Source organism: Bemisia tabaci, chromosome 4 (genome assembly GCF_918797505.1).
Source record: "Bemisia tabaci chromosome 4, PGI_BMITA_v3".
In the NCBI taxonomy this organism is placed as follows: domain Eukaryota; kingdom Metazoa; phylum Arthropoda; class Insecta; order Hemiptera; family Aleyrodidae; genus Bemisia; species Bemisia tabaci.
The window spans coordinates 32,176,852-32,193,694 of NC_092796.1; the positions used below are offsets into that span (position 1 = coordinate 32,176,852).

At 39.4% G+C, this 16,843-nt stretch overlaps 1 protein-coding gene across 1 annotated transcript in view; it reads right to left on the reverse strand.

Moving 5' to 3' along the window:
* LOC109037116 (homeobox protein six1b) overlaps window positions 1–13,868 on the reverse strand; it is a 70,585-nt gene extending 56,717 nt beyond the window's left edge. Inside the window, exons 1-2 of the mRNA XM_019051622.2 lie at window positions 12,962–13,868; window positions 3,787–3,888 (exon numbers count right to left, since the gene is read on the reverse strand). Coding sequence (XP_018907167.2) covers window positions 3,787–3,888; window positions 12,962–13,845 — 986 coding nt within the window. The 5' untranslated portion in view covers window positions 13,846–13,868. The remainder of the gene's footprint in view (window positions 1–3,786; window positions 3,889–12,961) is intronic.
* Between the last annotated feature and the right edge of the window lie 2,975 nt (window positions 13,869–16,843).

Below are 16,843 nucleotides of genomic sequence, written 5' to 3' on the forward strand. Positions count from 1 at the left end.
ACCCACATCTCGATCCACAATCGTAACTATCACCATCCCAGGGGTGAGGGGGCGATCCATCAGAGGGGCGATAAAATTGAAGGAATAAGAATAGAGAAAAGCGGGAAAGCTCTAATACGTTCGAATTAGCGGCGCACTCAGCTTTTTTCTATGTAAAGACGTTTTAAAGTTCCCCAAAGAAGATGAGCACTGTTGAGATAAAAGAGCTCTCTAATCAAAATTTCAAAAATTAATTTCGAGAAAACCACACCACCGCTAAAAAAAATATATTGTATAGAAAAGTCGTCCTGCGTGCTTTGACATCAGAAGCATTAAATAAAGTATCACAGATTAATCTATTCTATATTTGTTAAGCCCCTCTCCGCCATATTGTTGACTAGCTGGTGCGTCATTTGAACACATTGCAACTTGTATAATAGAATGCTAGAGGCGTTTTAGTTGGGTTCGGTTAGGTCACGCAGCTAAACTAACTCCGCGGCAATGCGTAGAGTATCACCAAAATTGAAGGCGCGTTCGAATGAAAAGCGTGCTAATGAATTCTAGCGGCGCTTGGGCTGCAAATTTTCTCGCGTTTTTTAAACTCTTCTCAATCTAAAAGTAGTATTGACAATTAGACCATAGTTTGCGATCAGGAACTACTATTTTTGACTCATTTTTAAAGCAACTTCTACTCCATGACCAAATATATAATTTTAAAATCGCAATGACATGGAGCATATTTATTTTCAGCGCAATGAACAAAGTTAATTTTAGTTGGGTTCGGTTAGGTCACGCAACTTAACTAACTCCACGGCAGTGCGTAGCGTATCACCAAAATTGAAGGCGCGTTCGATTGAAAACCGTGCTGACGGATATTTGCGGCGCTCGGGTTGAAAATTATCTCGCGTTTTTTGAAACTTTTCTCAATCTCAACAGTATTAACAATCAGACTACAGTTGCGAATCAAGAACTATTATTATACTATTTTCGACTTATTTTAAAAACGACGTACGGTCCGTTAGTTTCTTTATTACGATCTGTGATTTTATGGATAAGCAAGGAATAGAAGTTGCTTTTTGCAATATTTAGTCCATTTGTTTTCGTAAAAATTGTTCACGACCAGCTCTTGCGGGCAGGGGTAGTCGCAAGGCGTTAATGATTGATTATCGATTTTTCCCCATTTGAAGCCGTGGTAAAGAATTGATTTTGAAAGTGTTCGTTGGGAACACCCTGTTTATCGATCCTTTTCTATGATTTTAAATGGCAGATCAATCGATATATCGCAAAGCTCGCCGCGCCACTGGGCAGTGAAGGGGCAGTGGTTGAAGGCTTGAAGGCCCATTGCGTTTTTGCCACCTCGCGATCGGAGCTTCACCCCCGCCCCCCCCAACCTCCCTCCCTTCCGCCTTCCGCCTCTCACACCCCCCCACCCTAGTTCTTTCACCAGCCATGAGCGCATCCGGCCCTAGCCTCAAAACTCACTGTTGCCGAACATAAACCTGCCACGGAAAATTTTACATCTATACAGCCGTGCGAAGAAAAAACGGCGTTTGAAAATTCGAATTTTGCCACGTTACCAGCGATAAAATATATATATTTTTTTAGGAACTTCGTGAGTATGTTTCCTCGAAATTTTCAGATAGCCAAGGTCAAATTGTGAATAAAATCCTGTATACATATGAATGTGGAGGAAAGATATCCACAGGTCTCCCGAAGAAATTGTGTTTTATAGAGGGAAATTTGGCTACGTCCGAAGGCTCATACGACGTTCTTCCGCGAAAGAGAGGAGAAAAATCTATGGTTTTATAAACCTTTGTTTTCAAAAGGAAAAAATTTCAATTGGAGAATTTTTCACAAGTTCTGAAAAAATCTAGGTATTGATTACTGCCACGGGCAAGAACCATGTCCAATAAAAATGTCCCACCATTGAACCGTTCGCCAACAGAGGGGCTACACGAGGGGGGGGGGGGGGTATGACTTGAATTTGCTGTTAAAAAACTTTCCGCTTCAATCAATAACAATAATCGCTTAAATCAAGCAGATCACTGCTTAATATAATACGTAACATTTTCTCTTGATTTATCATTTTTTTTTCTGCTCGATTCAAAATTGATTTCTTCTTGTCAGCGAATTCAAAAATATTTCCGCTTAACTCAATTTTTCCTAGCATAAACGCTTACATTAAAACCTCATGAGACCAATGGCGAGGCGTATATTGCGATGTATCGATTGATCTGTCATTTAAACCTTTGAAAAAAGATCGATAAACAGGGTGTTCGCAACGAACACCTCAATTATAGATTCTCCTTTTTGTATAAATAACTGGCTCAATTTCGTCTTGCGAAACACTTAAAAAAGAGGAGAATTGAGGTGACGATCATTAGTCCAGAGTCGGAACGGAACCTGCGAAATGAAACACGCCCCTAAAAGGAACAGGGGGAGAGTCGAATTGACTTTCGGGAAAAGATCGCTGCTCCGCTGAGAAAGAACAACTTAACCTCAACGGAAAACCTCTGTGCATCGGCGTTTTTGGCTTATCGTGCCAGATCTTGATACCCACTCAAGCCGCCACTTGCGTTGGCGCGTTCACACCGCTGCAGGAAGTACATTAAAGTTTAGCTCGTATATATCACAGCGCGACGCGCTACGGTAGCACCCCCTTCTTCGGCCAAGGACCCTCGATACCCCGTTTTGACAAACTAATTACAGGTATGAACGTGGAATTATTCTCTTTTCACAAGTACGTTTCAATTATTTCTGGATCGTCGCTGTGTTGCCACGTGAGGAAAGGCCCACAAAGCGAAAAGACACCCTTCAGAAATAAATTCAAAGCGCGTCTAGCCGGTAGTTACTTTTCGGCAGTATAAGTCCGCAATTGCGTATCTCGTATGCGGTGTTTGAAGGTCTCCGCTCCTAATTTTTTTTTCTTAAAGGAGGACAAATCAACATCATTCCTTGAGGTTTTAGCAGAATTCTCTTCCCGTAGATAAAGAAAACCACAGCAGTTGTTCGGAGAATTGCCGTCGAGTAGTTTTCCATTTGAAAATAAGGTATGACAGGAAGTCTGCAACGTCGCAAACCGAGATATGTGGTTGCGGACTTTTGTGAGGAGGGTAAATACGCATTTCAGCACTGTTGAACGTCCGGGGGTTTGCAATTTTGATGAAGAAGTAAAGAAAGAAGATAAGATTTGACTTCACACGGACGTTTTTTCTCTTTCTTCTTGAATATATGGTTCCAGCTACTCTGCCGTGCTAAGGAATAACGCCGTATGGGCCTTCAGACGTTGCCAAGTTTCCTCCAATAAAAACCGAATTTACCAGCAAAATTGCGAATATTATTTTCCTAAATTTTTAGACAATTTTGTAAGCAATTTCATCTGATACATCTGAAAATTTCAAAGAAAAATGTGCATGATTGTCGTCAAAAATACATGTTTTATCAAGGGTTATTTGGCAACTCTTGAATGGTCATACGGCGTTCTTCCTTAGCACGGCAGTGTACTCTACTCGTGAGTGCGCGTAGTGGAACGTGTGACCTTAGTTGGGTTTGGTTTGGTTACGCAACTAAACTAACTCCCAGGCAAAGCGGATGGTATCGCCGGTATTTGAAGGCGCTCAAAGCTGGTGTCGTGCTTTTGAAGTTATTTCCCCTAAAACTTTACATGACGTAATCGTTGCAATTTGACGAGTTAACACGCCTGCCTGTGACTGTCTAAGACATGTACAACAGTTTCATGTACCACTTAAAAATTACCATGAAGGAATAAAATATGGAAAATATTAAGGAAATAAAACTTTTACTAACTTTGAATCTGATAAACTGCCCAAAAGGTGAGACTGGGGCGGATAATATGCATCCCTAGATTTATCTGACGAACTCAGCTGCTCGGCAAAGTGTGAGTGCCATCTGCAAAAAGAGAAAAATGAAACAACTAAGATGAGAAAAGCATGCCCAGTTATAGTAGAATACATGATATCTTGAATCTAAAAAGAGTGGTGACGTATTACTAGAACGTTCAAGGAGAAAATCGCATATCTTACATTCCTTTGAACCTCCCTGGAGAATGAGTTGAAATTGTAAATTTTAAATCGTTTGGGTATTTTTTCATTTATTATTATTATAATTTATACCGGGAGTGCTTCTGACACAAGTTATCACACGCATCTCACTTACAGGCTGCATTAAATTTAGATTCTATTATGCGTGACATAGAGCGTGAGTGAAAAGCGAGAGGAAGAATGTTTTTAGTAATTAAACTAGTAAACGTATTCTTTTTGACTAATCAAGGAAAGACCGAGAATTTCAAAATTCCTATGTTCTTTTAGTCTATACTATTATTGTAATGATGTTTGTTATAATTACTTAATTTAATTTAATTCATTTAGATAGACAAGACAGATTCTTGTAGTAGTTCCATTTTTTCTGAAAAAAAAAAAATTGTTTTAAAAAAATTGATGAACGTCCAGTCACAGATATTAACAACATATCAGGAAAAAACGAATAGCTTAACCAGCTAAAACTTTGAAGTCTATAAAAAACAGATTTAGCCCTTAATATGTTTTTGTCCATCATATGAACCTTCATGATTAGAGTTCCTTCATGTTCTCATGCAAAGTTTTAAAGCCAGCGGCTGTGCGTTTTTAATTTCAAATGGAAATCGCATACATTTGATTCGTGGTTAGTTGAAGAAAAATAGATCGTTAGCAAAGGACGTAATTCCCATGCATGGGATTGCCACCCCGTTGAGGTCCAGTTACAAAAGGACCTTCCCTCAATACAACTGCCGCAGGCCCTGTACGCTTCCCGCTGAGAGTTAATCGCATGCACGCCGCATGATGAGGTATGACACCAACAGATTGGACCAACAGAGATCACAGTCCCAGCGAGTGGGGATTCTCGAGTCTGAGCGGGCGATAAATATCTCGTCTTGCGCCTTCAAACTCGTGAGATGCAACAACTCACTCATTACTGCCACCCGATGTGGGGATGGGCCTCTTCTGTGCCCTGTGTCTTTCAATCCTCGTTCCTGTTGGACCATGACGTACTAAGTTGAAACATTAAAGATGCGACGATTTTCGACACAAAGGATTATTTTTGCCTACACCTAAAATTGAAGGCGAAGCACGAACTGCGATCGAAAGCATGAAACATCGTGTAACTTTAAACCCTGAATAGAACGAGGAAATATATAACTCTAACCAACTAGGAAATCACCAATAAGGATTAAACTATATTCAAGTAAAATACTTGAGCACAAACAAATCATTGGCTAGTAGGCGCTCCGATCTGGGTTTTTTTTTTTTTTTTTTTTTTGCGCCAACAGTGTTCTACGAAAATTTTTTAAGGAGAGCCATGTAGCGAAATGTTTGAATTCGCCTCTTGTCCAGTGGTGCATTATTTTACAATCACGCTTTTAGGAATGCTAGTGGATTTTTGCTTGACAATTTAAAATTTGCGCTGACTTCGCGGAATTTCTTCCTATTTTATGCAGGGGTGCATGCAGCCGAGGTTAGCTAACCCGACGGTACAAATGCACAAAGACGTTCCTTCAGCACCCAGCGGCCCAGCGGGGAAGTTTACACACCCGTCGATATTGAAGCTAAACGGAGCGTCAAAGAACAGCCACCTCTTGACTTTCGATTCACCACCCCCAACCCACCCCACCCCACCTCACACCCCCCCGCCCGGGAGAAAAGTCGAATGCGTCTCGCTCGTTTGACGGATCAAAAAGGCGTTAAGCAAAAAATCCCCCGCTATCAATCGGAAGCAAACACAGCTCGCATTAGAGGGATTCATTTCGGAATAGTATACAGAGTATATTTACGATCAAGGCGGCTGGAAGAGTTGAAGGGATGACGAAGTGCGAAGGGATGGAAAATCAGACGGAGATAGATTTCAAACTAGAAGAAAAACCCAGAGGGAAGGAGACGGAAAATACGCGCGAGGAGCGGGCGCGAGAGAGAGACGACGAGCTGAGAAGGAGGGATGCTGGGCTGGGCAGGAGGAAAAAAGGAAAGAGTATAAGACGGGCCGGGCAGGATCAGGGTCTGAATTCAGAACGTTTGCTTTCAATGGCGTAATTTCATTTCAATCCTCTGTAATTTGAAAATCGATGCAACCCCCTCCCCACCGCCCCCACCCCCTATAGTCTCGAATATTTACATGATAAATTGAATAAGCTCTCTCCATACAATCCGGCCAGAACAATAGCCTTAACTTTTACTTCATTATCTAAACAGTTTCTTTTTCCGTCTTTTCTTCAGCCAGCTTTCTTCCCTTCCCTCTCGGTTTTTCACCGCCCCTATCTCCCTCCCTCCTCTCCTCCCTCGACCTCTTCCTTGGCTCCGGCTCCGATCATATTGCCGTCCCTGGAAGTCAACAGTTTTCTTTTTCTTTCTATTTTTTCGGCCGCGACGTTAAATTTGTTTAATCCGCTTTGCCCAATAAACCAAATGCGCTCTGTCACCCTCAAGTGATGCCAACGGTACCAGTCCAATCAAACTTATATGCGCGCTATTAGTATTGCGCCCCAGAGAGGCCATACAGATCGATTTGTTCTCATCGCTAGTATTAGAAGGGATTATGTCATTGTTATTGTTTGGATTCAATTCGATGTAATGGAGTACGTTTGGTGACGTCATCATCAATAGCATCTGTGGGCAAGTGGATACCTGTATTGGTAAATTTTAATGTTTTAGATGCAAGGAAAGAAATTGATTTTATACCCATCGACCCTGCGATTTTTCTTTAGCCTCGCTAAAGTTTGAACTGTTGGAAGGAATCGTGGGGTGAATTCTACTGTGAAATTACAAAACTCGATCGTGGCATTCTAAAATTTCGTCTTCTTTTTACTTTGAGATAATGTTACAGTGCATTTTTTGCATGAAATTAACGGAGAATATTCGTAGAAAAGAAAAATCACACGCAATTTCGTCCAATCAATAACGAGTACCACGTGCTTCTCTGAGACGTAAAATATGGACGGCGTTTAGCAGAAAGGAACTAAGCCACGATAGCTATTGCGGATTTTAATTGAGCAATTAAATTTTTTACTCGAGATCATTTGTAAGCTAGTTGTTTTATACCTTTGAGGAATTGGCCTCGTATGTAGAAAATTCAATAAAATGTGTAAAAAAAATCCGCACAACCTTTTTCATGGAAAAATTAAATTGCCCAATTAAATGTAAGCACAAAAACACAAAACTCGATCGCGGCATTCCAAAACACCTCCCTTTTACTTTAAGATAAATGAAACAGCTGATATGGCTTGGTTCCTTATTTTTGCTTAACGCGATCCAAATGTACTATGGGAAAGCTTCAACATCACAAACTGAGATTGGTGGTTTTGAAGTTTCACCATCAAGTTGTATCCAAATATCCAACTGAGGCTCATAAAGTGCCCCCCCCCCCCCCCCCCCGTCGTGCAAGGAATGAAAAATAATGACTAGACCAGGAGAGCTTTAAGTAATTACCATCGCGGTATTTAAAAGTTTTAGCGCATTTTTTTTTCTTTTTTTAAAAAAATATTATTTAATATTTTTCCATGAAGTTTTTGAAAATATTCTAAAAAGGGATGAAAGTCCCAACCATATCTTCGTGCAATAACTATGATCTTCCTCCAGATATTTGACATAAGACAGGAGGTCGGCCGAACAACTTTTCTAACCAAAATAAGCGTTTTTTTTCTATTTCACTTGTAATGACGACTGACCCTAAAAGGTGTGCAAATAGAAAATATGGGATAAAAAATTCAGTTTAACACGATGGGAGTGAAAAAAAGTGAAAATCGAAAAATCTCGAGGGTAATCAAGACAAGATCTCCGGAATTGATGGGCACTGATTGAAAATTCACTTCGAAACTATATGCATGAATGAACTTCCACTGATATTAAGGACAATGATACATGATAAAGTAGAAATGAAACGATGTAAATATTGAATTATAAACTACAAGGAAAATGTGAAGAAATGTGTTGTTTATATTATCTTTGGAGGAGTTTGCGCATAGTTTTTGAAAACATTTTCACCGCTAATAACTGTCCGGAGAATTGAAACAGAATTGCAATGATTCAATTCTTAATATCAAAAGCTGACATAAGCACCAATGCTCTCACAACAAAGTCTTCAACTGAACCTAATCCACGACCCTTTTAAATTAATTAGGTGTTGTGGTTTCAGATATCACGCTGACGTAATCGAATGAAGTAAGCATGAATTAACACTCGTTTGTATTCATGTACTATAATAAGAAAATAGAGGAATGAATAGAACTAGAAAAAATGATGAGCGAATAAAAATATTAAATAGCTAAGGTCAAAAAGAAATTGCTTCATGGAGATAAATAAGAAATTTTCCTCATTTTCAAACTATCAACACACGGCATGTTGGGGGCGGGGGGGGGGAGACTTAAGAGGGGTGTGTATTAAGCCTTATACATCATTTAAGTATACGTTTAGGAAGTAACTTAAAAGAATTCACTGAGAACTCGTAACCAGAACTGGAAAGGATGAAGGATAAATGTTTAATGGAGCTGAGCTGCACTTGAACCGATTCTATACATTGAGGAGGACAAAAGCGTAGCGACGCAGATGGACACATACAAAAATCTGCAAGTATAAATATGAAATGTAAACACTAATATAATTTGTTCCGCAGACTTGAAACCGTGAAAATTAAAGTAGGTAGCAGGTTAACACACATAAAAAATCTGACTTTATGATCCTGCAAATTCTTCGCCTATAAGTTGCTTTCCTAATACGGTGGAATATTTTGGAATATTTAGTATGAACTTAGTTCTCGTTTTTCATTGAGAAGTAAGAATATGATATGGGGTTTTTTCATTGTTTTTGTATCTTTTATTTCTCGTTTTTGGAGCCTATAGATTAAGTTTTAGTTCTTTGTTTCCCAGTAATGTAATTTTGAAAGGTTTTATTTAGCTAGAAAAAGCGGCATAATTTTTCCAACAGTGGACGTGATTTCTTCATGAATTTTCTTATTTTATATATTTATTTTTTCTTTCCAAATTTTAACTTGTCTCTCGCACAACCAGGCGGTACAACTTGTTCGATCAAGTCACGTAAGATAATTTTGACTTTATGCGATAAATCGATGTCCAGTAAAATTTTATTTCAATGAGTGATGCGTAATAGAACCCTCACTGCTAATACAGTTATTTGGAATCAAAATAAAGACGCTAAAGCGTATATGGGCGGGCGAGAAAAATCATTTAAGTATGTTGGATTTTTTTTTTTCAATATAACATACTGTCTTATGACCCGTGCGTCTACCACAAACAGTTGGTGAAAAATCTTCACCATCATCTCAATGAAAAGTCGCTGGTGTACCGTCTAGGAACATTTTTAATACAGAATTCGAATTTTGTATCTGGATTATTCATGTGCGACAGATATACTTATAAAAGAAAGTTTCGAAAATCTACATTGTTCCATGCTGAGAGCCAGCTGATGTATAATGTTTCTAATTTTCATAAAAGCACATGTTTTTCAATTATTTTCGCCTAAAATACAACTGTTGGGCGCTGATTAGTGCGCAGTTTTTGAAATTTTGAGAAAAGCATATTAACATGTTCAATATTGGGTGGAACCTCGTGGTGGGGAGAAAGTTCAAGCTCCCGTTTTGATGCTTAAAAATTGGATTGTACCATTGAATTTTTCACAAAATATATTTCAAGGCTTGATTTATTTGAAATGTTTCAGACATTGCACGTATGCGCATTATCCGCGAAACCCCAAAATTATTAAAGATCGTATCATCTTTATCTAACTTCATTCTAAAGTAGGAATATTTCAAACAAGCAGAAATTATTCATGAAAGGAAAAAACTTTATTTTTTGAAATGGAACCATCTGTTTCACTTAAATTCCTCTACCGATTGTGAAACATAAATTCTTCAGCATCATATTTCTTCTCCTCTGCGTGTTTTAGCTTAAAATTCGATAAAATCCAACTAGTATAATGGGATTTTAGTGAGAGATAAACACATTTATGACCTTAATAGAATAAAAAGAGGACGTATTGTGCCTCGAAGGGCGAATCCTCTCGGAAATCTCCTGGGAACAAGAGATAGAAAGTACGAAAAATATGTAAAATGACCCAACTCTCATCACTTAATTTAAAAATCGAAATATGTATGGAAAAAATATAAACTTTTAAAATGCTTTTATTGTTGTCACGCTTTCATCGTAGGCTCAAGTATTTATTTAATTATTGAATCAAGTAAAACTGCTTACTTTAAACCAGAATTTCTTAGTTATCAATAGTTCAATTTTAATTATATGTAAATAGAATAAAAAATGAAATCCTACTTTTAGGCTATTTGTGTTCCAACAATGATATATATTTTTTAGAATGTTTATTTTTTAAAAAAAATCAACACAAAATTTTAGAGAAAAGTGCGAAACTGAATGTAAGAAATTTTTTAGATGAGATTTATCCAAGGAGTGCGACAACATATTTAAGAAAATAAATTGAGTCCTATTGGAATAAAAAAGCAGTTTTCAAGTTTTTCTACACATTTACTTATGCATCCCTATTCCATAGGTCAAGTACTCTTAAAGTTTGCATTTAATTTTCTCCGAAATCCTATTAAGCTCATTCGTTTATTTACTAAACTTTTTAGTAATAGACTAAGAAAAAATTAATCTTCAAGTTCTATTAGCAAATTTCACATGTTTGTTTTTCTGGAATTTAATATGTGGAGTGGAATTGTTTATAGCTTTGTCTATAAATTTATTAAGGTATGCTCAAAGTATACGATAGATACATGCGATCTACTTTTTTCCATTTGCAAGTGGAATTGAATTGAATTGTATTGATGAGTATCACGGTGAACCGAAAAAGAGCAGAAAACCTAACCTAGCGGGATGCACTGGTATAGCACGGTTATTTTTGGTCTGGGTCAACAACTCGTCTAATATTTAATTCAGATCCTTTCATAAACTAACGTACGTACAAACTTCTTCTAGACTGAAAAAATGTTTTTCATTATTTATTTAATTTATGTATCCGGAAACAAGTTGCAACGTTTCATCAACTTCAGAAAAATTTTATCGGGTAGATTACAATTTTTCCGCGGTTCAAATATTGTCGATCGCGATAATTTTTTCTTTCTTTTTTCCCTCGTCACGTCAATGGAATTTTCGAAAATTTCATCGTGACGCTAAAATATAGCGTTACTGAGTAAAAATTTGACGATAGTTAGTTTGTCATAGAAAAAGAAAATTCCGAAAAAAAATTTATTTCAAAATTGTTAGAAAAAAATGAATTCACTAAATTCATAAAACTAAAATTATTACATTTTGACGTGAGTTCCCCCGCCCCCTCAACTTCATTACTGGTCTAGATTTAGGTCATCACATGTGAGCTTTAAAAACTGACTGGAATCAGTTGAAATTTGTCAAACATACTATGCACATGATTGATTTGGACTAATGAATGAAAAACTTGTAGTTGCAGGAATTTGAAAATGGTTGAACGCTTTCTGATAATCTTAGAATCATAAATGTGAACTAACTTAACGAATTCTGTTACCTCCGGTGCAAAAATAATAATATGTTTTGGGAAATTGTAAAACCTTTCGACTACTTTCGAGGATTCCAAGTGTGTAATGGCAATAAAGCTCAAATAGTTGAGTTTCACTTTAATTTTGCTCAAAATTCTACCTTATCCGCAATCTATATTTCTCTCTAACACGAAATAGACTTTGACCAAATTTTGCACCAAGGAAAAGAAGAAAAAGAAGAAATAAACATTTGCACGGTGCGATATTATTTCAGAAATGGGAATCAATATTTCAAGGGTTTTACGGAAATTCGCCTTTCTAACATCACTAGCATGCTTAACACTAATTCATAGTTTGCAGTATCATGTCAAATTATGATTCCGATTTTTAATTTTTTTTCCCTGTAAATTTTTTCTTCCGACTGCTAATGTTTGGGTGACCAGCTGAAACGTCCCAGTTTTGTTCTTTAATACTTTTGACCGCGTTTCCCTTTTGTTTACTTGGTTGGTTCTTTATCCCCCTCTCATTGTCGTTGGCTGCTTTGTATATATAAAATTGTACCGCATTATTCCCTTAAGAGACTCAAAATATTTTGTCGATAGGGAAAGTCTAAACATGGGTATCTTGAATTCAAACGTCACGTCATAAATTTCCCTTCTTTTTCAAAGTTTTATTTGATGGTTATTCATTTTTTTAAAAAAACCCAACACAGAGCTCTCCTTGAAATTCCCTGAGAATCGTCTTCATTCGTTCAAAGATGCACTCAAAGAAAATTTCAATTGGATATTTTAGTTACTTTTCTTTGAATCACATTTAAAAAGGAAGTATGAATGAGATTGTGAATGAATTGCAAAAAGAGGAATGACAGGACAACACACTTAAACTACCAATCTGAGACGCCTAATTTTTTTTTAACAAGGACAGAAAATTCAAAAATTCTCGTTCTTCTAATGCATTATTTAAATTCACGTTGTCTCTTAATACATTTATATTTATTTAATTTAATTCTAATAGATAGGTGCAAGGCATATAGCTCTTGCAGCATACTTTAAAATAAATTTTGTTATGAAAAAAATTTGAAATGGGGGATTTTGAATCGTTGCCATGCAGATGGACTTTTTTGGAGTTTAACACTGTCTTTAAATGGAAAGAAGCTGGGAATGGAGTGTATTTAAGCTGATGGGGACTTTTTGGAACGGGAACCCTATACGCACATATTTCCTAATTTTGGTTTTAAAAAAATGCGAGATGGGATATTTTGAATCTATGGGATGCAGATGGACTGTTTTGGAGTGTAGCCCTGCATTTAAATGGAAAGAAGTTGAGAATGAGATGGTGTTGGAATCGGGTGTATTTATACTGATAGGGACTTTTTGGGTCTGGAACCCTATGCATATAGTTCCTTTCCTTTCAGGATAAATATAATTATGCTGAATTAAAAGAATGCGTGGTGACTGACCTGTTTTTGGCGGCAGCTGCTCTGTCCCTTTGGCGTCGATTTTTAAACCAATTCCCGACCTGCGTGGGCGTGAGCCCAGTGGCCTGGGCCAACTCCTTCTTCTTGGTCGGGTTGGGATAGGGGTCCTGGAGGTACCACTCCCGGAGGAGGCTCCGGGTCCGCTCCTTGAAGCAGTGGGTCTTCTGCTCGCCGTCCCAAATCGTCCGGGGCAGCGGGAACTTTTTCCGCACTCGATACTTATCCACAGGCCCGAGCGGCCGGCCCCGGAGCTTCTCAGCCTCCTGGTAGTGGGCCTCGAGCCACATGGCCTGGAGCTTCCCGTGGGAGTCTTTGGTGAACTTGTGGTGCTCCAGGATGGAGTACATCTCGCGGAAGTTGTGGCTGTGGAAGGAGACGATGGCCCGGGCCCGGAGGACGGCCTCGTTCTTGTTGAGCTCGCTGATGTTGGGGTGGGCGACCGGGAGGGACCAGAGGAACCTGGCGAGGCGCTCGATGTCCCCGTTTTCCTCGAGGGTCTCGCAGACGGTGGCCACTTGGGAGACGGTGAAATTTAACGTGGGTAAGGCGAACATGGGGCTCGGGATGATGGGGTGAACAACGCGACTTGGGATCGGCATGGGGATGGGGACCGGCGAGGGCGAGAGCGAGAGCTCCCGCTCGGCCGAAACACCCGCGGTCGCGCCCGGAGGAGCCAGAAGCGGCGTCGGCGTGCCTAGACCTAACGCCATCCGGTTGAAATCCAACTGTGGATCATAACTGTATCCGTGACAGCGTCGCAGCGAGCCTCCCAGCGCCCCGCCTTGATTGGCCGATCCGTGAGCCGTCGCCATGGCGACGACCAATTGCGTGGCAGCGGAAGCCCCCGTGGATAGGTTACAGCTCATGCACAGCCCCGCTATGGATACTCCGATACCACTACCGCGCGGGAGGGGTATGCAACCGAGGCCCAGCGCCCGCCCCTCGCCCCCTCCGCTCCCGCCGCCCGCGTCGCATCCTCTCCCGTATAAATCACATGCAACTAATGATGCCAGCCACTCGGCCCTCTCCGCCTTTTAATCCCCCCCGCGACTCGGGCCCCCGACCGAGGGGAAATCACGCCGTGTCTACAATCCCCCCTCTCCGCCCGGATCGAAAGAGTACAACTTTAATCATTACACTGTTCGCACTTCTCATTGCAACCACTCTCGCCGGAATCCAATGTGGGGTTTATTCCGAGTTAAGCGAGCACCGGGGGCCACAGGAACCCCCCTCCCTGCTCGTTCGCCCCCCCCACCCACCCCTGCAAACACTTTTCCGCCGCGCCTGCACCTTTAATTCTGGCTTTTAATCCTGCTTCCATTTTTCTAGCCACTTTCGTCGGCGAATGCGAGATTTCCGCCATAAGATCCACGCTCGCCCGGCCGCGTTCCAGGTCTCCGCGAATGGTGCAAGTTTTTAGCGGTAGCGTGGCGTGAATTTCGATATATTGATTATTATGCCATTTAAACCTATGGTAAAGAATCTATTATCGAGGCGTTCGGTGCGAACACCCTGTTTATCGATCCTTTTCCATAGGTTAAATGGCACAACAATCGATAAATCGCAAAGCACGCCACGCCACTGGTTTTTAGGTGCTCTAGGGCTGCTATAATACGTAACGATTTTTTGACGTAACCTCCTATACTTTTATCACGAGACACGTAAAAAAATGGCGTATCGCTGTCCTCTACCTCCCCTCCCTTCCAGAGCGTTACGTATTTTATGAGCGAACCCTTTTAGAGAACCTCTTTGAGCCCCCAGCGCGGTGTTGCTTCGAAAAATGCTGCTTTAAGACGCGTTGCCTTCAGCAACGATGGCAAAATTTCATGATAGTTAAAATTATCAAATTTCATCGGAAATGTTTCCAAAATTTGGAGGATTCGTTTTAAATTGCATAGAACCAGCCTCATTTCAAATTCCTACAATTTTGTTCGTGGACATCGTTCAAAGCATACTCAAAACTAATTTTTCACATGAAGAATTGAGACTTACATGCAAACAACTAGTGGTGTGCATTGTTTGATGTCTCGGAGCACGAATGGCGCACTATGCATCTGACATAAACGTTTCATTTTAAAGCCCCGTGAAAATCTATTAAATATTTCACTGAAATGTCGCATGTCTCATACCACCCTTGCTTCACTCACCCCACCGCTGACAAAATAAACACCATCGCTTGACCTTTGAAAGCCTTGGAAGTTCGTTGAAACAACATTAAAGTCTCGTTACATACCATCATCTAATCGAAGACATATGGACCCTTAAAATGTCGGATCAAACCTCCATTTCAGTTTGGAAATGCGACGACTTTTTATATTTTCTTTTTCTTTTTTTCTACAGATTTCCTAATAAAAGAATAAATTATGATCGGAGATTTGCAATCAACAATCGACAATACGCTTTTGTCGACTTAAGCCATTAAAATAACAAGTGTTTCCTGGTTATAAAGTCAGTGCACTGTTCAAAATAATGATTTTGTACAACATTCAAGCATATTTTTCCTTGCAATTTTCAGATATTATAGATTAAATTGCGTACAAAATGGAGATGTAGCATGTGTGAGAAATTTGCAATTTGACTAATGATGATTATGTAAAAGTTGGCGAGAAACACGATGGTGTCACTGGTTTTCTCTGAAATCAACTCCCAAGCTCAAAAAAGCTCTCAAGTTGAGGCCAAATGGAGCCGATATCCTGCACCATCCTGAGAGTCCACGTCTAGATCAAGACAAACTCTCCATGCAAAGATAGGGAGCAAATACATTGACAGGGCTGCCACTTCATTTGGGGACTCTAAAACTAAAAACACGGCAACCCTGCTGATGTATTTGCTCCCTATCTTTGCATGAAGAGTTTGTCTTGATGCAGACGTGGACTCTCAGGATAGTGCGGGATATCTCCTCCATTTTGGCCTCAACTTGCGAGACCTTTTTTTGAGTTTGGGAGTTGATATCAGAGAAAACCAGTGGCACCATCGTGTTTCTCGCCAACTTTTACTTAAGAATCAATGGTCAAATCGCAAATTCCTCACTCATGCACAGAGTTGCTAAAAGAAATTTCATCGAATGAAATTTCTTTTTTCCCAATGAAATTTCTTTCGACCGACAAAATGTCAAAAATGCTTATTTTTTCTAACAGAATTTGTTTTTATTTTTAAAGAGAATAATATTCGTCAATTAGACCAGTTGGAGCGCGGTCTTCTCTCAGCTTTTCTCTTCTGGTCTTCTCTTACTCTTTCTCTTCTGGCAGTTCTGGCTCAAGTGGAGGGGGACCGGGGACCCTAACTTCAAATTTCAAACTGTTAATTTCTGAAAAAAATCAGAGACAAATGAAAAAATCATTTAAATTGTTTCAAAGATAGTTCAAGATCCCCCCCTCCCTTTTGTACAAAAAAGAAGGATATACTATTAGGGGGTACTTGGTACTCGGATTCTTTATAGTCAAGAAATTTGTTTTGCTCCAAATATGAAAGCTAACGTCTTACTTTATCCGTAAAATTTATTTTGGTGTTCAACCGGTACGGCTGTGCGCTGTGTGTTCAACCAAAATTTAAGAAAAAAAATTCAAAATTATGTTTTTGCTGTTTTACTCAACTTTCTGGGCATTTCTAAAGTTCCCTTTCACAGTTTACCACGTGCATACAAATGAACTTAAGGAGATTCATAAGTTTCAAGGGTTTAATCCTGAATTCTGCGTGTTAAATGAAATTTCTTTTTATAATCTTTCATGAAATTTCTTAACTCTGCTCATGCAACATCTCCATTGTCTGTAAGTTTTGGAGGAAAATATTTACAATTTCCTCAGTATAAAGTCTGTTTTTTTTTCGATGGAAATTCGGCAACGTCTGAAGGCTCTTACGGCGTTC